The following is a 23,454-nucleotide window of genomic DNA, read 5'->3' as shown; positions in this document are numbered from 1 at the left end:
CCTTCGAGTGAACGGGGATGAGCTGTAATACCAGACGTGGATTACATTTAAACCTGTGCGTTCTTAAGACAAGTAAATCTTGGGCTAATAATGTTGGCTTATTTACTTGTCTGCCTTTTTGTTGGATGGGTCCCTTGGCGAAAATCTGATTACAGGGGGCCCCGCTGCTGTGATCTCCAGTGATCAGTTGTTATCTTTGCGAGCACTCAACAGCAAGTGCTAAATTCGCCTGTAGTGCACCCACAAAGGAAATTAAGTATTACACAGTTCCCATTAAAATCAGTGGGCTGTCCATGTAATGTGCGGGTGTGCCAGGTCCTCCAGAATGACACTTGAATGTCTTTTCTAGCCTATCTGGCTAATAGATTAGGGTCCTCAATGGGGAACATCCCTCTCAACTCAGAATTCCCCAATAGGATAGTTGAAAATGTGTATAAACCAGACAACCCTTTTAATGCTCCTACAAACTACTCTATATAGGCAGAGTTTTCACCTTTTAAATACCCAGCTACAAAGAGCGTCACTCAGTCTGGAGGACCTGTCATGTTTGTGCATTACACAGACAGCCCATTGTTTGATTTCTCCTGTAGTAGCGCTGCAGGGAAATTGAGCACTTGCAGCCGGGTTCCACCACAGATTACAGCTGTCCAGTATCTGGACAGACCTCTTATAATAAAATTATCGTCGGGGGACCTTTTGTAACTGAGAGAGATTGAAACATTGCCAAAGTAAAAACTTTTCTTCATCTTCTAGGATCTGTTCCAGTTTTTGATTAAAAAAATAAACAGCGAAAACTGAACTTAAAAACGGTAACATGTCAGAGTACGTACCCCAATACATACCCGTCCATGAACAGCGATCCATCATACACTTGCTGTTATTAATCAGACTGGCATGAGGCTAAATACATATAATTGCTGACTGTTTGCTCTGGGTTACTAGACTACGCAGCGCCTGATCATCTATAGACATTGATGTGGATTTTAGCTCAAGTACAGCTAATAATCAATGAGGCAGATTTATCAATACTCTCCTGGGCTCCGTTCTGGTGATGAGTCGTTAATTTGAACCATGTTTACAACCTTTTTGACTGATGATAAATCACTCTATATGTATATACTATACACTATTTTAAAACAGTCCCAAGCACCAGGTCTGACCTGTGGTACCTATGCACCACATTTGTAAGATGATTCTGTGATCAGAAATATTTCTCTTAAAGGGGTTTTCCCACAAACACATGTATCCCCTAACCACAGGATAAGGCCTTATTTACAAAAGCGTGGCGCATCTCGGACGTGAAAAACTGCAGTTTTTTACGTCCGAGGTGCAGCCGTGCTCTGCGGGACGTGATGTCTCGTATCCCCCATAGATGAGAGTCTATGGGGGGATGTGTGATGCGTGAAAAAATAGGACATATCCTATTTTCTCACGGACCCTTCACACGGTCTGTTGAAACAACAGCTGTGTGACCGGCCACATTGAATTACAAAGGTCCGGCCGTTATTTCAATGGCCGTCACACGGACGTTTAACACGCTCGTGTAAATAAGGCCTATGGGTTACATGTGTGATTACTAAGGGTTTGACCTCACCAGCACTCATTTCTCATAGAGCACTTCGGGGGACTTACAGTCCCCTGTTCTTCTCATCGCTGGGGGTCCCAGCGGACGAATCCCCAGAGATCACACACGTATCCCCTATCCTTTTAGGGCCCATTATTGTGTCAGAATCTTGGCCTACTGGAGGATCCCATGCTACGCTAGTGGGCCACTCCGACCTTGAATTCAACCTTTTATGTACATATCTGTTTTCTGATTCTGAACATGTAAATTAGAGCAGTCCATACACAGCGGATGTCAGCTGTAAATGTCATCTGACACCCTGCTCTCTGGGGCGGTATCGGTGATAACACCAATCTCGACCATTTAACCACTTAGATGCCGCTGTCAGTAGCATCCGCGGCATCTAAGCCATTAGATAGAGGGGGCGAATTTGAAAATTTAAAGTTTGAAAAAAAAAAGACCGACAGAATACCGTTAACATGATATTTTTACCGCACCGTAAACTCAAAACCCGTACATTTTGTGGTACATTAAATAGTGCCATTACCACTTGTCCCACAAAAAACAAGCCCTCATAAGGCTATGTCGGCTGAAAAATAAAAAAGTTATGGCTCTTGGAAGGGAGATAAGAGAATTGCCAGACCAGTTCAAGCTGAAAGAAAGGCAAATATAACCATCCAGAATAGTATTTCTCAATGTACATTACACAGAACCTGTGGATGTGTTTTGACAGCAAAAAAAACCCATACTAATAAGCCAGCTAAGAACAGAAAAAGGAGGCTACAAAGCGCACAGACAGACCACAACAGGACATTTTGGAAAACATGTTGCCTGGTCTGACTAATTTACCATTTTGAGCAGCACGCAGAGGGCGAGTCACAGTTGGGTATAAACTACATGAATCCACAGATCCATGACTTGTCTCCTTGGTGGTGGTGATATTGATTAAGCATTGTTTACATGCCACAGGCTACCTGAGCATTTGACCACGTGAATCGCTCCATAGCTGCACTCTCCTTCAGGAGAATATCCCATGTCACACTGACAGTAAGGGTCCTTGTACACGGGAAGATAAATTTGAAAAAATGATCGATCGACGATACAGCGAGACATTAATGTTCGAAAGACATGTATTTATACGTAACAATAATCGGATGTTTTTTCTGGAATTTTTAGACTAAAGATCGCTTGGCTCACCACGCCTCGGCCAACATTTCGTCTCGTCTGGTAACAACTAGCAGATGCCTTGTTACACGAGGGGATGTGCGAACAACAAATCAGAATTTTTAGATCTTCATAAAAGATTCAATCAAGGACAAATTTTTTGCTGATCATACAATCGCTGTACATGTTTACACTGGCCAATGACTGAGAACTGGTACTTGATATTAAAAAATTTTAAACGATAATTGCCCTCTGTAATAGGTCCCTTCGTCCAACTCTGTTATTAACTCACAGGGATATGTGAATACAGTGCAGTTGTGTTTTACATGTGTAACTTTTAGCCAATAACCAGTATAGAGCTTTTTTCGACTTCTCCTTGCATTCGGATCTAGTCCTGGTATTGGCTGAGAAAAAAGCAGGGAAAAACTACTGTGAGTAGAAGGCTTTACAGGAAAAGTCTGTCATCAGTCTGTATCCCATAGAAATGAATGGGATCTGTCAAGGATTCCTTCCTTATCACAGAATACAAGGCAAAACTTTCAGATTACCCTTTTCTATACACCCTAGAATTGTAGTAATAACGATAATTGTCATCAGATCAAATTGAAATATTGGGGGACAAAGTCTGTGTGTAAACTTATTTTACCTCTATGAGGCAGACCACAGGGCTGATCATTAGAATGGTGGATATGATCTATGCCACCACTGATGGTAGGTTTTCTATTGTAGTTTTTTCCAACAGATCTTACAAAATTAAAAATCCCTTGTCAGTACATACAATTTCACACCATCATTTTTTATAAAAAGTAACAGCAAAATTACCAAGACACTAATAACATTACCAGTAAAGTATGGCCCTCGAAACTCAAAATGCAAATATATAAAAGGCACAACGCTGGAATAATAAGGACACGGGTGAGAGTTTAGCAGCAAGCGGAAAATGCCTAATTGAAAGTCAAAGCAGAGGATCAGGGACTGTGAAGGCAGGATAGAGGTGGCTGTGTGCACGCCCGGGGCTATGTTTAACATATCTGTGATAAAACATAAAGGAAAATTTGCACTGTTTGGGGACGATGAGGAAACAGTGACAGAAAGTGCATTAATGTCTACTAGCATTATGGGTTTTGACATAAAACAGAAAGAAATTATGATTTTCTAGGAAACAGTCCTGTTTTTGAGTCGGCATGCAAACTTAAACTGGACAATAAGGGAGTGAAGGGCAGGGTGGAGCATCTTCTTGCATTACAGCAGGTGCCCTATGGGTTAAATCTAAAACACAGTGTATAGAAAAGATAAAGGATGTCACTGGATCTCAGGTTCTGGGATTCATTCTGCGAAATCTTAAACGTAATATTTTTTTTATAGTGATGCCGACTGAAAAGATTTATTAGGATGTGGACCCAGTAGGTGGAATCAATACAGTTCATGGAATTTGAGCAAATATGTTATTGCAATAGCTTTAGAATTTTATCGTTGTGTTGACATACAAGAAAACCAACTAAATCTAATTAAATCACCAGAGAGCGGTAAATGAATGATATAAAAATATGGAAAGAGGGAGAAAAAAAATGCATTAACATGTACTGGAGTCAGTGCTCTTGTCTGAGTGAAAACGGCATGCTATTAAAAGTGACTGGATTAGTGCCCTAAGTACCCACAGTAAGATGGCTTATTGTAAAGTACATCATTTTCTGTGGAAAAATAAATGGGATGATGCAGTCATTTCTGAGACAGGGAAACAAAGTGTTATTCATCTTTGTCCTCAGGATAGCAAATGCTCAGTCCTGCATTACAAATGTAGAGATTTGGGATCACCGTCCCTCTAATAAAGGATGCTTGGCTGCTCTGTAAAAATGACTATGTCTCAAGGGAGGCAGCAAGCTGAACATCCGCATGTACTACCAAGAGGATGGTAATAGCTGGCATCAGACATGGAGGCAGCTGGTCCAGCATCTTCACAGCAGGAGTTAAATGTGCTTGGTGGCTGTGGCTATCTGAGAGGATTAGCTGACGTTCTTGTGTGTGCACATGGGCACCTTCACTGCCATTTTATCAAATAGTAAGAACAACATTCCTGGCTCATAATCACAAACTGCGTACAAGAGAACCGCACCTTTCAGGAACCACCTAAACAACACACTAATGTATATACTCGTTATGGCTTGTCAACATTAATTAAGCCTAATCTTTGCTAAATTATTAGGTCATGTGTCATGTATAGTAGGTAATAAGTTACAAAGGATGTCACGGCTGACAATAGCAATGATAGAGTGAGGGGTAGTCAATGGGCCGGTGTTCGTTTTACTTTATGTTGAATTAATAGTGAATTTTCTACCAGTTGTGAGTGGGGTTTTTTTTTGTTTTTTTTTGGGGGGGGGGGGGATTGACTGAGCGGATAGTGATATACTTACACCCACAAGAGGAGACAACTCCACCAGTGCCTCTACAGAACATAACATGACACTCCATAACCAATTGCCTCAACAGGGGTGATGTGAAAGTAGAGAAGGGTATCAGGGGAAATTTCAACTTCTGCCTGCCCTGAGTTTCTACTACCATTCATAGGGTCTATAGTCTGTAAATGGACACTGATTATAGAATGGGTTGAAGGTGAAGTAGTGAATTTGAACATCCCCGATATCAGACAGTACTGCTGCTAACCAGAGCAATTCTGTTAAAGGGTAACTAAACTTTCAGAAAACTTCTTACATGTCATAAAGACATGTCAGAAGTTTTGATTGGTGGGAGTCTAAGCACTGAGACCCCCACCAATCGCTAAAACGAAGCGGCAGTAACGCTCGTGTGAGTGCTGAGCCACTTGGTTTCTGATCGGCTTTTCTCAGAAAGCCGATGTAACGGTGTACAGACTCAATAGAAAGTCTATGGGCCTGTACACCAACAGCTCGGCTTTCCGAAAAAAGCCGATCAGTGCTTTGTTTTAGTGAACGGTGAATGTCTCAGTGCTCAGAACCACACCGATCAAAACTTCTGACATGTCCCTATGACATGCCAGACGTTTTCTGAAAGTTGTCATTAGTTACAGGTAAAATCATAGACTACATTTCCACAGTGCGGGCATTACATAGAAACTGTTTAAAGAACATTTGCTAGAACTGTTTCCTTAAAGGGGTTATTCCATGAATAATTTCTCCACGAAAAAGTCCAGAAATGCTGATAATAGCTGTTTAAAAAAAATTGCAGTGTTTCTAGCATATAAAAATACCTTTCACATCTTTTTTTGCTTCCCTGTGTTCCACTTGGTGCTGCTGGAGAAGGAGCTCTGAGCAGAATCCATCTCCTCCCCCTCTGGCAGCTGACAGTACTGCAGATTTCTTACTACCCCTGTTGTTAGGTATCATTAGATCAAGAGTAATTAAAGTACTTTGTGACATTGATGGTATACACTCACTTAGAAATCAATGAAAATGTAATGAAAGAAAACAAAGGGTGAGTGGGCATGTACAGTGTTCATAGCTGTGAGTATGCAGAGCATTACAATCCTAAGAAGCTGAGAAGGAGTTTCCTCAGCTATACTGCCATGCTACTGCGGAGGCTCTGCTCCTTCCCTGATAAGAAAGGTACTGCGGAGGCTCTGCTCCTTCCCTGATAAGAAAGGTGTATATATATTGGTTGCTCTGCAGTAAACAGAGGATGATTATGGAGAGAACTTGCTGTGGGGGGAGTGACTGAGCATGCCTAACCACCAACACTCAGCTCATTATATGGATGTGCACATTGCTATACACTTTGAACACCAGGTGGCGCCATACTATGTAAGTAAGGTGCACATCAAGTTTTGTTGTACTACATTTGACATATACGTCGGTAAGAGCTCCCGACGTATACATTAAACCTAGGCTTTGACAGATGCATGCAGTGGCATAAGTCGCCGTAGACCATAATGGTATCCATTAAATAGGTACATCATGAATTGAGGTCAAGAGAGTTCTTAACGTATCTGTTAAATGTATACTATAATAGTTTATGGGTGACGAATGCCACTATTAAGCACCTCTCACCTATAGACTAATTCTATCTGTTTAACGTATATGTCATGAAAAGCTAATAAAAAGCCCATGACATATACGTTATACATATGCCTGTGTCTTATACTACAGTGGAATACTTTTCCCGTAGGCTCCCGTGTTGAAAAAAACTCATACTACGCTGTACACTTTTTCTTTTTACAGGATCCCGAAAGATGGAATGGCGTAGCCTACTACACTATTCCACACCTAAAAAATAAATAAAAATGTTTAACGTGTATGCTGGGAGCTTTTTTTCCCGACGTACACGCTAAATGTAGGGAACAAACGTGGTGTGAAGGGGGCTTTAATGTCATTTCACTTGATTGTTTTTTTTACAGCATGTAAATGGAAAACATGGTTTCTTTTTTATGATCTATACATTAAATATGATATATAAAGGTAGGACAACCACTTTAATTAAAAAATGCTCAGACAATTGCAGCAAAAAACAATAACACGCATTTCAAGCAGGAATCTTAACCATATTTGTTAATACATTAGGCCGGATTCACACGAGCGTGGCCCATCTCGGATGTGAAAACATAGGACATGCTCTATTTTCTCACGGACCCTTCACACGGTCTGTTGAAACAACGGCCCCATTAAATTACATAGGTCCGTGTGACGGCCGTTGTTTTAACGGCCATCACACAGACGTATAACACGTTCGTCTGAATAAGGCCTTAGTGGTGCGCTGCACGGCACAACCAACGCTCCAATATGTATTGGAAATTCAAATTACAGTATTTTTCGGACTATAAGATGCAGTTTTTAGCAAGAATAAATCTTGCTAAATGTCCCTGCATCTTATAGTCGGCAGTCGAGGGACCCGGAAGCGCCGAGCCCCCTGACCGCTTCTTACTTAAAGAGGCTCTGTCACCACATTATAAGTGCCCTATCTCCTACATACAGAGATCGGCGCTATAATGTAGGTGACAGCAGTGCTTTTTATTTAAAAAAACGATCAATTTTTACCACTTTATTATCGATTTTAGATTTATGCTAGAGTTGCTTAATGCCCAAGTGGGCGTATTTTTACTTTAGATCGAGTGGGCGTTGTACAGGGGAGTGTATGACGCTGACCAATCAGCATCATGCACTCCTCTCCATTCATTTACTCAGCGCATAGGGATCCTGCTAGATCCTTATGTGCTGTCTTATACTAACACATTAACAATACTAACACATTAACTGAAGTGTTTAGACAGTGAATAGACATTCCACGGGATGTCTATTCACAATCTCTGCACTTCGTTACTGTTTGTATGGTAGTTACAGCAGAGGAAGCGAGATCACGCTTCCTCTGCTGTAACTACCACAGACAGAGTAACGAAGTGCAGAGATTGTGAATAGACATCCCGTGGAATGTCTATTCACTGTCTAAACACTTCAGTATTGTTAATGTGTTAGTATAAGACAGCACATAAGGATCTAGCAGGATCCCTATGCGCTGAGTAAATGGAGAGGAGTGCATGAGGCTGATTGGTCAGCATCATATACTCCCCTGTACAACACCCACTTGGTCTAAAGTTAAAATACGCCCACTTGGGCATTAAGCAACTCATTAGCATTAATCTAAAATCGCTAATAAAGTGGTAAAAATAGATCATTTTTTAAAATAAAAAGCACTGCTGTCACCTACATTATAGCGCCGATCTCTGTATGTAGGAGATAGGGCACTTATAATATGGTGACGGAGCCTCTTTAATCCCTTCCCGACCGATGATGTGCCGGCACATCATGGTGCAGGGAGGGGATGATGTTTGGAGCGGGCTCACGTGCTGCAGGTGTCAGCTGTGTTTTACAGCTGACATACTGCTCTAACGGCCAGGAACAGCGATGGCGCTGTTCCTGGCCGTTTAACTAGTTAAATTCCACGATCAATAGCGACCGCGGCATTTATAGGGATCTTCCCATGAAGAACATTTATGACATCCACAGCCTGTGGACCACAGGATATGTCATAAATGTCAGATAGATGCGCGTCCCACCTCTGGGACCCGCACCCATCTCTAGAACGGGGCCCCCTAAACCCGTTCTAGCTTACTCGCTCCGCTTTCTCCCGGCCACTTCCTGGTTAGGTGGTCGGGAGTTATGGAAACAGCCGAGTGCTCTCTGAGCTACGCTGTTTCCGTAACTCCCATAGAAGCGAATGGGAGTTACGTTAATAGCGTAACACCGCAAGCTACGCTGTTTCCGGAACTCGGTAGCTTCGAAAACAGTGTACATGGTCGAGTTAAGGAAACAGCGTAACTCACTGAGCTACGCTGTTTTCGTAACTCCCATAGAACTGAATAGTAGTTACGGAAACAGCGTAGCATGCTACCCTGCTTCTGTAACTGCCATTCACTACTATGGGAGTTGTGGAAACAGCGTAGCTCAGCGAGTTACGCTGTTTCCGTAACTCATTCATGTATTGCAGTGTATTGTACCAGTAATTGCTGGTTCAAGACCCCTAGGGGAACTAATAAAATGTGTAAAAAAAAAAAGTTAGATACATTTTCAGGAATGTAGAAAATTATTAAAAGTTAAAAAAAATACCTATTCCCATTTTTCCCCAAGCACAATGTAAAAAATAAAATAAAGGAATGAAATAAAAAGTGATAAAAAAAATTGTATGTACCAAAAAATGCCTCTCAGAATGTGGTGAAACAGAACAAATTTTTTTTTTTTTAACAAATAGTTTTTGCTTTGTAAAAGAAGTAAAATATGTCATTTTTTCCTATTTTCTGCTGTCTAAAACCTGGGTGCGTCTTCTAGTCAGGTGCGTCTTATAGTCCGAAAAATACGGTACATCACTGGCAGTGGAGATAAGTCTTTTCTCGGACTTCTGCAGACACCCCAGAAGTTCAGCTGTGTTTGACAGCCAACATTCTAGTCTTACTCATGCAGGGAATTGTGCCGTGCCTATGTGAAGCTGAAGACATAAACATACATCATGCTTCCTGAAAAACAAAATGCTAAGGCTGGATTCACACACAATTTTTTGTTGGCGGTTTCACCGATTTTTTTTTAGGTCAAATATAGAAAACACTACATACACTGAGAATTTATTAATTGTTTTGCGACTGTATTTCGGCTTTAAAAAGTAAATCATGGTGCATGCCATATTTGCAGAAAGGTTTGCGACTTTTCTCAGCCCTCGCCAGTTATGAAAAGAGCCAAGAAAGGCGGGCGGGGTTTGCAGAGAGTGTGCGTGTCCTCCACATTTTAATAGATTTTATTATTACACAATAAATTTTTCTGACTTTAGTCCAAAATGTGTCAAGGTTATTAAGATGTGTGCGCAAGAAAAAAACAGTCTTAATAAATCTACCGACTAGCATTTTAGTTTGTTTTTTTGTGGTCAGTGGCATTGTTTTCAAAACGCAGTACAGCATTATATTTTGCCATTTTTCCCATAGGCTTTTCTCTAGGATATCAAAAATGGCAGAAAAAAACACGTGTTCAAAATGTTAAAAATTTAAAAAACGCCACCAAAAAAGCATTGAAAAAAGCGCCAAGAAAAATGCTTCAAACTCAAGCCGGTTTTTACAATGGTATTAAATGCTGAAAAAATAGTGTGTGAAGAAGGCCTTATACTGCTTGGGCCAGTCTACAGCCTTCTCAATCACATTGTCATCTCTGCAACAGGTAGCAATGGATCGATTCCTACAATAAATCATCATCGGACTCCACTGAAATCTGCCTGCAATGGCTCCAATTGGCTCTGATGACATATGTTCGTTTTCACCACTGGAAAGCATTTCAGAAAACGTAATTACTGCTAAGAGCAGTTCTTAATGATGTTTCCCATTTAGGAATAAGCACATGTAACACTATACTAATGACGCCTCTATTTTATTGTGCAGAATGGGTGCCAAAGATTTATATCTTTGTTAGATCTTTGTTCATTGTTGTTGCTGAACATTTAAAGGTTCACACTACCTTTTAAAAGGGATTTAGTAACAAGTTCAAATATATATAAATGTTTCAGAAACTCATGTCATGGGATACATTTTAATTGCATGATATTATAAAGTCCCCAACCACCAGCTCTGGGTTCCGTCTAGTGGATGCACATGTTTCACACCCTGTATAGGCACATTGTAGAGGTCGCTGCTGCTCTTGACAGGTGCACTTTAAATTAGATTGTAAGATAAATCTCTTCTATAAATAACTTAATGTACGCCAGTAACCTCTTCTAATATTAGGTAACGGAGGACAACAATATATATTTAATTGCAAAAGCAAATCTAACATCCTAGGTTCTGTCACAGTATGGCAAGACATCTGAGCACCAGGACCAAATTATCCCTATGACCATACAGCGGGACATGACAAGCCCTATTTGAGATCAGATAAACGACAACATCTCCATTTTGACAGAGAAGTCACATTTTATCATGGTTCTTGTATGTTACAGGTGATTATTACTCTTTTAAAGCACCACATTTCCTATCTCCACATCCAATATTAACCATACCAGATCACATAATAATAAAGCTATATAAATTATAAAATAGAGCTTTATAGTCCCGCCCGTATGGTGAGAGTACTACAGTCCTGGCCAAAAGTTTTAAGACTGAAAGAAATTTTGGTTTTCACAAAGTTTTCTGCTTCAGTATTTGTAGTCGCAATTTGCATTATCTCTAGATTGTTATGAATAGTGATCAGATGAATTGCAATTAATTGCAAAGTCATTCCTTGCCATGAAAATTAACTTAATCACAAAACCCCATTTCCACTGCATTTCAGCCCTGTCACAAAATGACCCGCTAACATAATTTCAGTGATCTTCTCATTAGCTCGGAGAAAGTGTTAACGAGGACAAGGCATCTGATATCACTCTGTTATATCTGTTATAGCTGTTAATTCTGATGGAATTATAAGAGCAGACTGGTTGCTTTAAAAGGGGGATGGTGCTTGAAATCATTGTCCTCTTCTGTTAACCATGGTTACCTCTAAGGAAACACAAGCAGTCGTTATTGCTTTGCATCAAAAGGGCTTTACAGGCAAGGACATTGCTGCTTGTAAGATTGCCCCTAAAACAACCATTTATTGGATCATCAAGAATTTCAAGGAGAGAGGTTCAATTGCTGTGAAAAATGCTTCAGGTTGCCCAAGAAAGTCCAGCAAGGCTTTTGGAGGCTGGCCTGGTGTCAAGAAGGCCAGCAAAGAAGCTACTTCTCCAAGAAAAACATCAAGGACAGACTGACATTCTGCAGGAAGTACAGGGATTGGACTGCAGAGGACTGGTCAATCCTCAAAAAGTGGATGGACAAACAAAAACACAGACATTGTGATAAACGCCATGCACTGATAAGGCAAGAATGGGTTGGCATCAGTCAGGATTTGGCTCAGAAGCTGATATCCAGCTTGCCAGTGGCTCTCAAACTTGATTCCCTGAACTTCTTCTTGGTAATGGTGCGCAGGAAACACCATTCTAAGTCCTTAACAATTAAGAACGCTATGTGATGACAATAGAGACTAAGGAGAGAGATATGGTGCCAAAAAGCAGAGATATAACTTGAAGATCCTGGGCCCCAATGCAAAATCTGTAAGAGGGCCACCCCACCTACCATGTGTCATTTATAATACCAGTGTCTTCTTATGTAGCAGAGCCCCTTCAGGTACGGGGGCCTTGGTGCAGCTGCTACCTTTGCACCTCCTATAGATATTTCCCAGTCAATAAGAAAGGGGAAGGGGGGGTTGAGCCTAGAGTGCTTCTGTGATGGGATTAATGGCATGGATTCCATGAGACCAGAGGCGTAGATAAAGGTGAGGGGGTCGCATAACAAAGATTAAAATGGAGTTCTCACAGGTGCTGGGTCACACCACCGCACCCCAGCCCACCTGGAACAGAAGGAATTGGGACTCTTTGGTCCCCATCTCCTTTCTATGATCGTTTTGTGAATTCCCCACACCCTTGTTTGCTAACATTGTTGGGCCTTTAGAGAAGGGATCCATGCACCGTTTCTCACCATCCAGTAAAATAAGGGGTTCAATGAGTCATTGGGTCAAAGTGACTTTAGGCACTCTATCTCCTCGTTATATAGGGGGCCTAGGTGATCGTCTCCACTCCATACATCCCAAACATATTTAAAAAAAAATAGAACTGGTTCTTCAGGATCCATATGTTCACACAAAGTCTTTAGATGGAAAAGGTCAGGAAACTTAGTAATTGAGAGATGGTGAGAAAAAACATTTTAAATGAATTCCTAGAACGCTATATGGTTTTAATTTTCCGGCGTCCGCATCTCACCATGGCAGGCTTACTGCGTGTCCCAAATGCAAAGCTCAATTCAGAGTCTTATGGCATGGAATCTGGCTTTGTCCCTTCACTACAAATTACTGTGAAGTAACAGAATTAATGAATTCCCTTTGGAAGTTCACTCTAGGTATAGATACTTTTATATACATACTGTATTTTTTTTTAACTTTACATCCCTAGATGATTTGATTTGAGAAGGGCTGACTTAAAGACTGTCCCTTTGTTATTACATGTAATACTCCATGTTTCCCTGAGAAACTTATTTCTTCACTGGTTAGCCCCTGATCCATCTGCAATATCAGAACTTATACCCAACTTCAAAAATTTATTGGTCTAGAAAAGATAAAAAGTGGAAATACATAAGGAGATTCAAGCAAAAATAATCTTCAAGAAATTGAAACATTATATTTTTAAACGTTGGTCGTTGGCAGAATTAAATGATTTGGTGACAGCATTTCAATATACACAAGGGTATGCCAGAGAAAACACTCGGGGAAATCTAAGTTCTTACTCTTAGTCCTGATTCGAATACCAACTTGCATACTGGCATAGCCACCCTTGCCTCAGGGTAGAACATCTATTGCCTGGCTCAGAGTTTCCCACGATATTGTTCCAGCTGGGATTGACCAGTTCCCACAACTAGGTCAAGTATTAACATCTCAGCTCCACTAACATTTATATATCAGATGGATTATGGGTTAGAATTTAGCGAGTACCCCTTCATGTTTTAGGCAGGGGTTATAGATGATGGGCAGATGATGGGGAGCTGGGTGCAATTGCAATGTTTTTGTATTATTATTTATTTTACTTCTTTTACTTTATTTTATATTTTGTTGTCATCAGTATTTTGATACTATTGAACTTTGATGCTTTGTGGTTTATACCTCTGTAAAAAATGTAAAATGTTAATAAACTGTTCTGGGCCCCTTCTCTCAATGGAACTCCATTGCAGCCCCTTTATAGGCCTCTGCTTGGGACATCAATCAATGGAGAGTCGGTTAACAACAGAGGAGTTTATGTAAGAATATGGTGCCGCGAAGACTTCAATTAATATGCACGGTTACCACATACATGGATACACACAAATGCTTACTCACCACATGCATGGACATACACATATGCACGCTCACTACAAATATGGACACACGTATGCACACCCACCACATATATGGATGTAAACAGATGCAAACCCACTACATACATGGATGCACACCTATGTACGCTTATCACATACACGTGCTCACCACATTGTCACACAAACAATATGCTCACTAGACACTTACAAGTATAGGAGGAACCCACACATACAAATGAAGGGCCTCTTACATAAATGCAAATAAGGCTGGGAACAGGCAGCAGTTGGGAGCATCAGCAAAATCAGGAGATGCAGCAGGCAGATGCCAGAGGCCGGCAAATGACCAGTCAACAAGCACATAGCACACATAAGTGGCATGCGAATAGTACTTCCAAAACCATCGGACAAAAGGCAAGGGGGTGGCTGAATAATCTCTGTTGTTATTAAAGCAGGCCATGACTGTATGGTGGTAGAATGGTATATGGTTTTATTCTTGGGCACTGTATGACAATGTTCCCTATTTCCATTCTTCTAAAAAAAGGTAAGCGAAACCCACACCGCAAAGCAATAACACCCACAGTAGTCAACCAAGACACAATCTACGAGACTTATGAGCTTTTGTTATACTCTAAACACATTTATACTGCATTTTAGTAAATATGTTCCTATGATAACTACTATATGAGGCTGTACCTATAGTCTGATTAAAATAAACCATAGGAATTTGTGGAAGAATATGGCGCCGCGAAGATGTCAATAAATAGGGGGGACGTCAAAGGCAAAAGAAGCGGCAGAGACACCCAGATGCAATGGACACTTTGGTGCCAAAATCATTAATAGGAGGTCACTTGTCGGGGCTGGATCTTTTATTATGCCTGTATACCTGTAAGGGTTCCTTAATAAGGTCTGTAGCTATTTTAGGGTTCACTGGGTTATTATAAAGAACCACTGTTAAACAACACAATAATGTACACTGCATGTAAGTTTAATTTGTCTGCGGAAACTCCTGCTATCAGGAATCCATCAAAAAGATTCCCCTCTGAGTTTATCCATTTTACAGCAAAGTTCAGATTTAATTACATTAGTCTCAGGCTAATACATATTGCTCCGGGCTCATATAATCCAGAACAAAGTGGCCTGTCCTAATGAGCTGTGAAGTACTAAGAATAAGTTACGCCTCTTAGAGAGAAGGAGATATTAGTGATTTTCTTACTTTCTCGGATGCTAGGATTTCGTGCACCTCTTGCTGGAAATCAATAAAGCGATCGTGATAGATGGCCATGCACCACGCTTCCATGAAGTAGCTGTTTTCAAAAGAAGAAGAAATTGAGTTATCTAGTGAACCTCTCATTAACAGCTAATAAAGTATTTACCTGATTTTTTTCCCCTTTTTTTTCCTTTCATAATTTACAGCTCAGGGCCCATCAGGATCGTTTGTTCATAAAATGCCTCCCCATAACAGCATGGTCAATCAATGTTTTTAATGGATGTTCCTGATGTACAGCCAGCTCTGGTAATTACATTTAAAGTGGCTTAATTCAGAGCTGTAGCAAGACCCAGTGAAGAATCCTGATTTTATCAGAATTTAAAAGCCTGAAGACCTGTGAGGGACCATGTCTCCATTATCCGGTCTCATTTGAGAAAAGCAGATTGTAGGATTAACTGAACTGGTGCATAAACAAATTAAATTTGTGTAGACAATGACACAAATGTTGTTCAGCATTAAGGTCTGAGGATTAATACATGACAGAAAAACAGGCCACCGTAGTGTTACAATACAGCGGCCACAACGCTACTCTAATTCATAACTTTCTTGTTTTGTGCCATCTAACCAGTATATAAGCATTATAATTCATGTACAAACATGTAGGGTTCTAGTTCTATCTAATGGTCATGCAGACATTTATATTCATGGAGCGTTAGCAAAACAATGTCAAATATAAGTCCAGTGTAGGGGCACGGGATCATTATTTGCCCATTTTGTTTATAATCAGGGCGGATTTATTTGTCTTTTCCTATGTTCAGTACAAAGTGATAAATCAGTATTCAGCAGGTATCTCAAAAAAACTCAACATAAGATATTTACTTGCAAATATTTATTAAAACCAACATCCTTCAAGTTATGTACATACAAAACCTCCATTAACAACTAAAACAACTGACTATATTAGCGGACATGTAAATATACAAAAGGTCGAAGTAGTAAGATAAGAAGAATAAGAGAAACCCGTTCCATAGGGATGTTTAGCGTAAACGTGAATGAGTAAATTCTTCTATATAGATCTCCTCTCTCTTATACGAAGCCGTTTCTGTTACATAACGCAAAACATTACATAAAATTTCCATCCAATGTTTGAGTTACAATCCCTAATCAGAATTTTCCCTATTTAGGCTCCATGTGGGAAGAGTGTAAAACTCCAACAACAGAGATGGATGTAGCAGTAATGGCTGAGGCAAACTATAGTAGAATAGCTGCTCCTTTCAGTGTCATGGAAGTTCTGAGCAGTTAAAAAAGAATATAAGCTTATGGCAAGAATCACACATGCAGTTTAGATGCAGCTTTTTTGATCCAAATACAGGTGTGGTTTCTAAAATAAGGAAAAGTACTAGGGTAGGGCCACGCGGAGCGGCCCTGACCCGGTCGCAACGCGGTTAACAACCACGCCAGCACCATGTTCGGTGCGGCTGTCAAACAGCCTGTTAGTGGCCGCATGTTAACGCAGCTAAACCGTCCCTTTATCTGCAAAATCGTGCGGTCATGAATTAATACATCCTTTATGGCCGCACCATTTTGCAAATCACAACAACTTACCTCCTATTCATTCTCTATGGTAGCGCCGGAAACAGCCGTACACTGCACTCGGCTATCTCCGGCGCTCCCATATAGAATGAATGGAGTGGCAGTGCGCATGTAACCAGAATACCCCTTAATGAGGTATTTGACCAGCCGCTCCTACATAGTGCCATAGGGCGGTTGTTGGCCGAGTTGCGACCGTGTCAGGGCCGCTCCGTGTGGCCGTACCCTAAGGATAAAACAGATATGTCCCCTCTCTTTTGTATCCACCCTAACATGCAATCATTACCATTTTCACGTCTGCCATTTTCACGTCTGCCGGTATTAAGTATTAACTTAAAGGGGTTGTCTTCATAGAATAATAATTAAAGAGGTTGTCTAGTTAATAAAACCTGTTTTTATATATAGTATTTTGAGTTATTAAGGGGGGTTCTCTAATAACTCAAAATACTATATATAAAGTTCTATCATTCTCGTCACTTGGCCAGAATGATAGAACGGCTACAAAGAGTGCCTCTCGCTCAGGCAGACACAGACAGGAGGAGAAGCTAGTTACTTCCTCTCTCACTGATGTCACCACTGAACTACTCTTCTCAGCATCCCAGGTTTTTCAACTAATACAAATACCAGATCATAGATTTAATCAAGTATTTCTGTGCACAATGAAAAATGTTCTCTCATTTTAGGAGGTTGGACATTCAGGTGTCGAGGGGTAGCTGGGTACAATATCAATTAGCAAAAACAAACAAAACATCCGACTTCTATTTTCTCTGAGACCATTTTCTTAAGAATGTCTAAGGGTATGTTCAGGAATTTTGAGGCAAATTTTGACCTGCCTGCACATTCTTTACTGCGTTTTTCGCTACGTTTTTCATCTGCGGCCATTGAGCGCCGCGGGCAAAAAACGCAGCGAGAAATAATTTCTCTGCCTCCCATTGATCTCAATGGGAGGTCAGAGACGGAACCATGGAAAGAAAGAGAATGTAGCTTTTTTTTTCCCTGCGAGCACAAATCAATGGGAGGCGATTTCGGACAGTTTTTGGTGCGGTTTCTGAGTCAAAAACAGCGCCAAAATACTGTGTGAATTGGGCCTAATGGTATCTATATACAAGAATCCTGTCCACCCGGACCTTGCCAAAATGCAATTTAATGTCTATGGGTACCTTTAGTTTGCATTCACATGGAGTGCAGTTGAGAAATTCATCCAAAAAGCACGGGACCACACACAGAGTTTTGATGCAGTTTTCGGCTCCGTTTTTTGAGCCAAACACAGGAGTGGAGACCAAAGAATGGAGATACATCAGTCTTTTCTATACACCTTTTCTTTCTTTAGATCCACTTTTGGCTTTGGTTAAAAAAAACTTGACCAAAAAACGGCATCAAAACCATGTGTGCGATTTTACCCTAAGACAACAATAGCAGATTTTTTTTTTTATTATTTTAGTTTTTTGTTATTTTTTTTCTCTGTTGTGTTTTTTAATCCTGTTACCAAAAAGTATAAAATGTGAGGGTCCACATGTTGCAGTCCAATTGCGGTTTTGCCACATTAAAATTCCACATTATACAAACATCATCAAAATGACTTGTGTGAACCAATGGGTATTTAATGGCAGAGGTTTCATTAGACACTCCCTACAGTTTAGACTACGCTATTAAAAAAGTTTTCTGTAAAATGTGACGTATAATGCTGTCTTCCTGCTCATTGTGGCTCAATGAATAACATTTTTATGTTCTCCGAACTCCACAGTTTTGTTTTATTTTTGTGTTAAAAAGAATATCAAATACTTGTCTGATTGACGTCTGCTAGCTTCCAATGTGTAAAACCTGTTCTTAATATTTTAAGCTGCAGCCCAATAAAATGATTCTCTGGTTTCACACAATAAATGATTAAATTATTCCTAATTAAGCAAATGGAATTAAGCTGAACGGTTCCAGGCTTAATATGGTTTCCAGACAGAGATTATTCTGGACAATATATTAGGTGTGCTAATCATATTAAACTTGTTCAGTAGTCTCCTGTACGTGAATATATAGAATGTGACACTACTATGATCTATAGATCATTTTATAACACAACATTGTTATCTGTAACATTCAGGTAATTTTCAAAAGCTAGTTGCATTTTGGTTTTCTTTTTAAAAATGTTGTCCTTCAAGGAACACTTCAGGCAAAACATGTTATGTCTAGTGCAGTGCCTGGGGGGCGGAGCATGACACACAGAATCAGATCACCACAAGTTCAGCTTCAGTTTAGCTGTAATCACCGGGAAAAGGCAGCTGGCTATACATTTACCCTGCAGTGGCCACTACAGAGAAAATTTAGTATTACATGCTAGACATTCACAAGAATGGCTGACCATGTAACATAGACGCTCTTTCTAATTGGCTCTCCGCTCTGGCTTGAATATTGGGTTTTGAGTAAAGGATCCCACTCTATGCCTTTATGCGATAACCCCTTTAAAGGATTATTATTTTTTTAATATTTTATAATTATTATATACAGGAAATGACAGGGCAGTTTTTTCTTGCCCTGGAGATGCCAATTGAGAAAATACATTCTCTAACTTGATACTTGCCATAATCATGCAGATCAGATCTTACCTGTAGAGTGCATTGCTGCTCATTTAGCGATCAAGACACTAGGGACTGTTACAAACTACTTGTGTCCCTCTTCCTTCAGCTTTACTTTTCTAGTGCAAACACTAATTCTTCAGCTGAGTGTAAAGACAGACGCAAACATTTAAAATGGATGGTCTGGAATGATTCAAATATGTTCATATTCAGCCATGTACAAAAGCATGATGGAATAGGAAACATCTCTAATTGCTGACCTAAAGCTTGGCTGAAAAATAACATATTAGGCGAGACAAAATTTTGGAGGCTTGTTAAAGGGGTATTCCCAGAATTGACAATTATAACCTATCCACAAGATATGTAACAATTGTCTGATCGCTGGGGACCCCATCGATGGGACCCCCACCGATCCCAAGAATGGGGGTCCCGAACCCCATGTTCCTTTTACTGCTTGATTGCTGTGAGGAGGACATGGAATGGAGCAGTGGTTGAGCATGCACGCTACTGCTCAATTCAAAGTCTATAGGACTTCACTGCTGCTCCATTCAAGCTACTCCTCACGGTGGGGGTGCTGTGAGGAGGAAGGGGTGTTCTGGAACTCCATTCATGCGATTGGTGGGTGTGCCAGAGTTGGGGCCCCAAGCGGTCAGATAATTGTCGATTCTGGTACAAACCCTTTAAAGGGTACTTTAACATGGAAGACTTTCCATCAGGAACAAGGGACCACTTGTCCCTATTGAGATCGGTGGGAGCTGCACCATGCAATAGACTGTTGCAGGGGATTTGAATTCTCTGCTGATGTCTGCTCTGCTATTGAATTGCTGTATATGCAGCTTCCTCATGTAGGTTCCTTCTGCTCACACTCTAATTTATATACTGGGCAAACAACCCATTGATTCTCAGTCATATAAGGGTTTGCCTGGGCAGCAGACACATGTGCTAGGAAAGGTTTGCGGTCAATTAGCTTGTACCTGAGCTTCAATTACATCTAGAATTGAAATGTCATTTGGTGAACAATCCTGCTGTTTACATCCTGCATGGCACCCAATGTGGGCACTGACTGCACCCACTTTCTGTATATTCTGTATTTATCAATCTGCTCATCCATTACTACATTACAAGCCTTTCATTTCTACATGTCAACAATCATTTCAGGAATTTCATTTTTCTAAATGTTTTTGCTGCTGTTCACTGCACTAATTGGTCAGTTAGGATTCTGTCATGAAGGAAAAATAAGGTTCACTAAATGGAAAATGTCTTTGTATCTGCATAGTGAGACCACAAAGTATTGTCCTGAACAAATACTAAGTGAAATTCAGGACCTGGTGAAAGCCTCACATTTACATATAAAAAGTAGCCTTCCAGATAGTAAAGATTTATATCTGAGCTAGGTCATAAGAACAGCGGAAAAGAAAGATCTCACGGGTAATATGACAGCTAAAGAATCAGCAGGGATATAAGGCTTTGTTCACACTAACATTAAAGGGAAAGTACAATTCATGGACTGTGAGCGTTATTTTCCCTACTATCCTTCATAAGCAAAATGGCTAATATGTCAAAGCAGTTATCGGCTGTCCATCCGTTATTCCTTTCACTAAAGTTACAATGGCCTACAGTATTTAAAGGAGTTGTCTCATCACAACAACACCTATTTGTAAAGAAGCAGTCCCTGCGATACGCTGATCACCACATGTCCGGGTTGTGAAACCCCCGGCGTTCAGATGTTATCATTAGGGGAAGTAGTGGCAAGTCTTACCTTTTCAATTCAGCATGGCTGTCCATGTAATACAAAGACAGGCCTGGTTTACCGCTAAGGGTATGTCCACACGCAGTGTTTTCAGGTGTAATTCGTATTACGCCTCGAATTACGCCTGAAAAACGCCCCTAATACGCATACAAACATCGGCCCATTGCTTTCAATGGGAATTACGATGTCCTGTTCCCACAATCCTTTATTTTACGCGTCGCTGTCAAAATACGGCGCGTAAAATGACGGCTCGTCAAAAGATGTGCAGGACACTTCTTGGGACGTTTTTGGAGGCGTTTTTCATTGACTCCATTGAAAAACAACTCCAAAAACGGCCGTGAAAAACGCGAGTTGTTAAAAAAACATCTGAAAATCAGGAGCTGTTTTCGCCTGAAAACAGCTCCGTATTTTCAGACGTTTTTGGTTACTGCGTGTGAACATACCCTGATACGTAGCAGCTCTGATAGTAGGGGCTTCTAAATGGAGGACGCCCTCTATATCACATCCATATGCCATAATAGTACATATGGAAAGTCACTGTGTTAATGCCACAAAGCCTTTAAATGCTAGCATGAATGCTATCCTTATATATTACATTTGTGTGTCTGTTTTCTAAAACACCACTTCAGCACGCACTGAACTTGGGCTTCTTTCACACCAGGTTTTAGTCATACAGTTGATTCCGTCCCAGAAAAACACATATACTCAACTGTATGCAAAAAACACTCAGCATTATGGAATCCAGATGCATACATCCACCATTGATTTCCATTGTAAAAATACTGTAGTGTTTACATTTTTTTTAGGTACTGAATAGTGTAGCAGTCTATGTTATTCTATATACCAAAGAAAAAAAATGCCCAGAAGTCGAAGGAACAGTCTGTGGGTAAGTCGCAGGATAAATATTTTATTATCCAAACGTATTTTTCTGAATTAGCCAATAAACATGTTTTCACACTACTGTAGCACGGCCATATTTTGGCATCCACCCCTGTGGTTCTACTAAACCAAACATAGATCCCTATAGGGTTGATGTGAAACTGGACTAAGACTGTGACCCTCATTCAGACAAATGATTATAATCAGAGTCAGTCAGGATTTACACGAGCGTGTGCATTTTGCACGTGCAAAAAAGCTGCGTTTTGCGCGCGCAAAAGTCACTTAACAGCTCCGTCTCTGTGTGTCATTACCATATGATGCGCGGCTGCGTGATTTTCGCGCAGCCGCCATCATTATGACACTCTGTATGTTTCTAAACAGAAAAGCATGTGGTGCTTTTCTGTTTTCAATCATACTTCTTACTGTTGTTGCGCAAATCACGCGCGTCCCACGGAAGTGCTTCCGTGTGGTGCGCGTGATTTTCACGCACCCATTGACTTCAATGGGTGCATGATGCGCGAACAGCGCAGAAATATAGGACATGTCGTGCGTTTCATGCAGCGGACACACGCGCGCTGCACGGACGTATTACTCGCTCGTGTAAATCCCCCCTTAAGACGAAGTCTAGCTTTTCTGCTGCCTGAGGCGAAAATTAAAATCCCCCCCCCCCCCGCCGACTTTGATTGATAGCCTCCTGGCCGTTCTACTTCACTACCAGCCTCCCCCAACTGTATTCACTGGAATTTCTATTCAGATTTCATAACTTTAGACTTAATCTAAACAATACGGACTTTAGATTTAAAATGCCACTGATTTCTCGGTAGACTCCCCCTAAAGGTACATCGTACAGCTGTGTGCAGGGGGCTGAACACAACAGCTCCATGCCAATGCAAATTTTTCCCATATGAATCCCATAGAAAAAAAAGTCAATATGCAGCTGTTTCAAGTTGGAGTTTTTGGGCGCCGTATTACGGCTCAGTACAACTAAGAGGTTGTACTGAGGCATAATGACCATATACATTCTCCAGCCGTACTCCAGTAATGGCAGTCCTACAAAAAGCACATGTCACACCTAGGGTTGCTACCAGGCTGGTAATCCACCAGCCTAGCCAACAGGTAGGTCAGTTGCAGTAAAAAACAAATTACTGCCAATAGCAAATGCCGGTAATATTGCATAATAAGGCATTGCGTGGGCGGTCAGATTACATCTTATTTGGACTAGATACTCCTCCTTTCCAAGCTATAAACTTGTCACCAGTGTCAGGACGAGGTCAAGTGTGGGATTTGTGTTGGCGGAAGATTGCAGCAGTAAAGGCAGCAAGAGCTAAACATGCGCACCTTGCCTGTCTGCACAGCCCTGAGAGAGGAGGAGGTCGG

At 40.8% G+C, this 23,454-nt stretch overlaps 1 protein-coding gene across 4 annotated transcripts in view; it reads right to left on the bottom strand.

Moving 5' to 3' along the window:
- Window positions 1-23,454, bottom strand: part of CFAP61 (cilia and flagella associated protein 61) — a 367,571-nt gene that overhangs the window by 1,208 nt on the left and 342,909 nt on the right. For 3 of the 4 annotated variants that reach the window (XM_075862970.1, XM_075862969.1, XM_075862971.1), the window contains exon 26: window positions 15,298-15,388. In XM_075862970.1, the coding sequence (XP_075719085.1) occupies window positions 15,298-15,388 (91 nt within the window). Of the gene's footprint in view, window positions 1-15,297; window positions 15,389-23,454 lie in introns of those variants that run through there. The other variant, XM_075862972.1, reaches the window with a different exon arrangement.

Source organism: Rhinoderma darwinii, chromosome 4 (genome assembly GCF_050947455.1).
Source record: "Rhinoderma darwinii isolate aRhiDar2 chromosome 4, aRhiDar2.hap1, whole genome shotgun sequence".
NCBI classification, from domain to species: Eukaryota; Metazoa; Chordata; class Amphibia; order Anura; family Rhinodermatidae; genus Rhinoderma; species Rhinoderma darwinii.
This window is presented reverse-complemented; position numbering and strand designations above follow the sequence as displayed.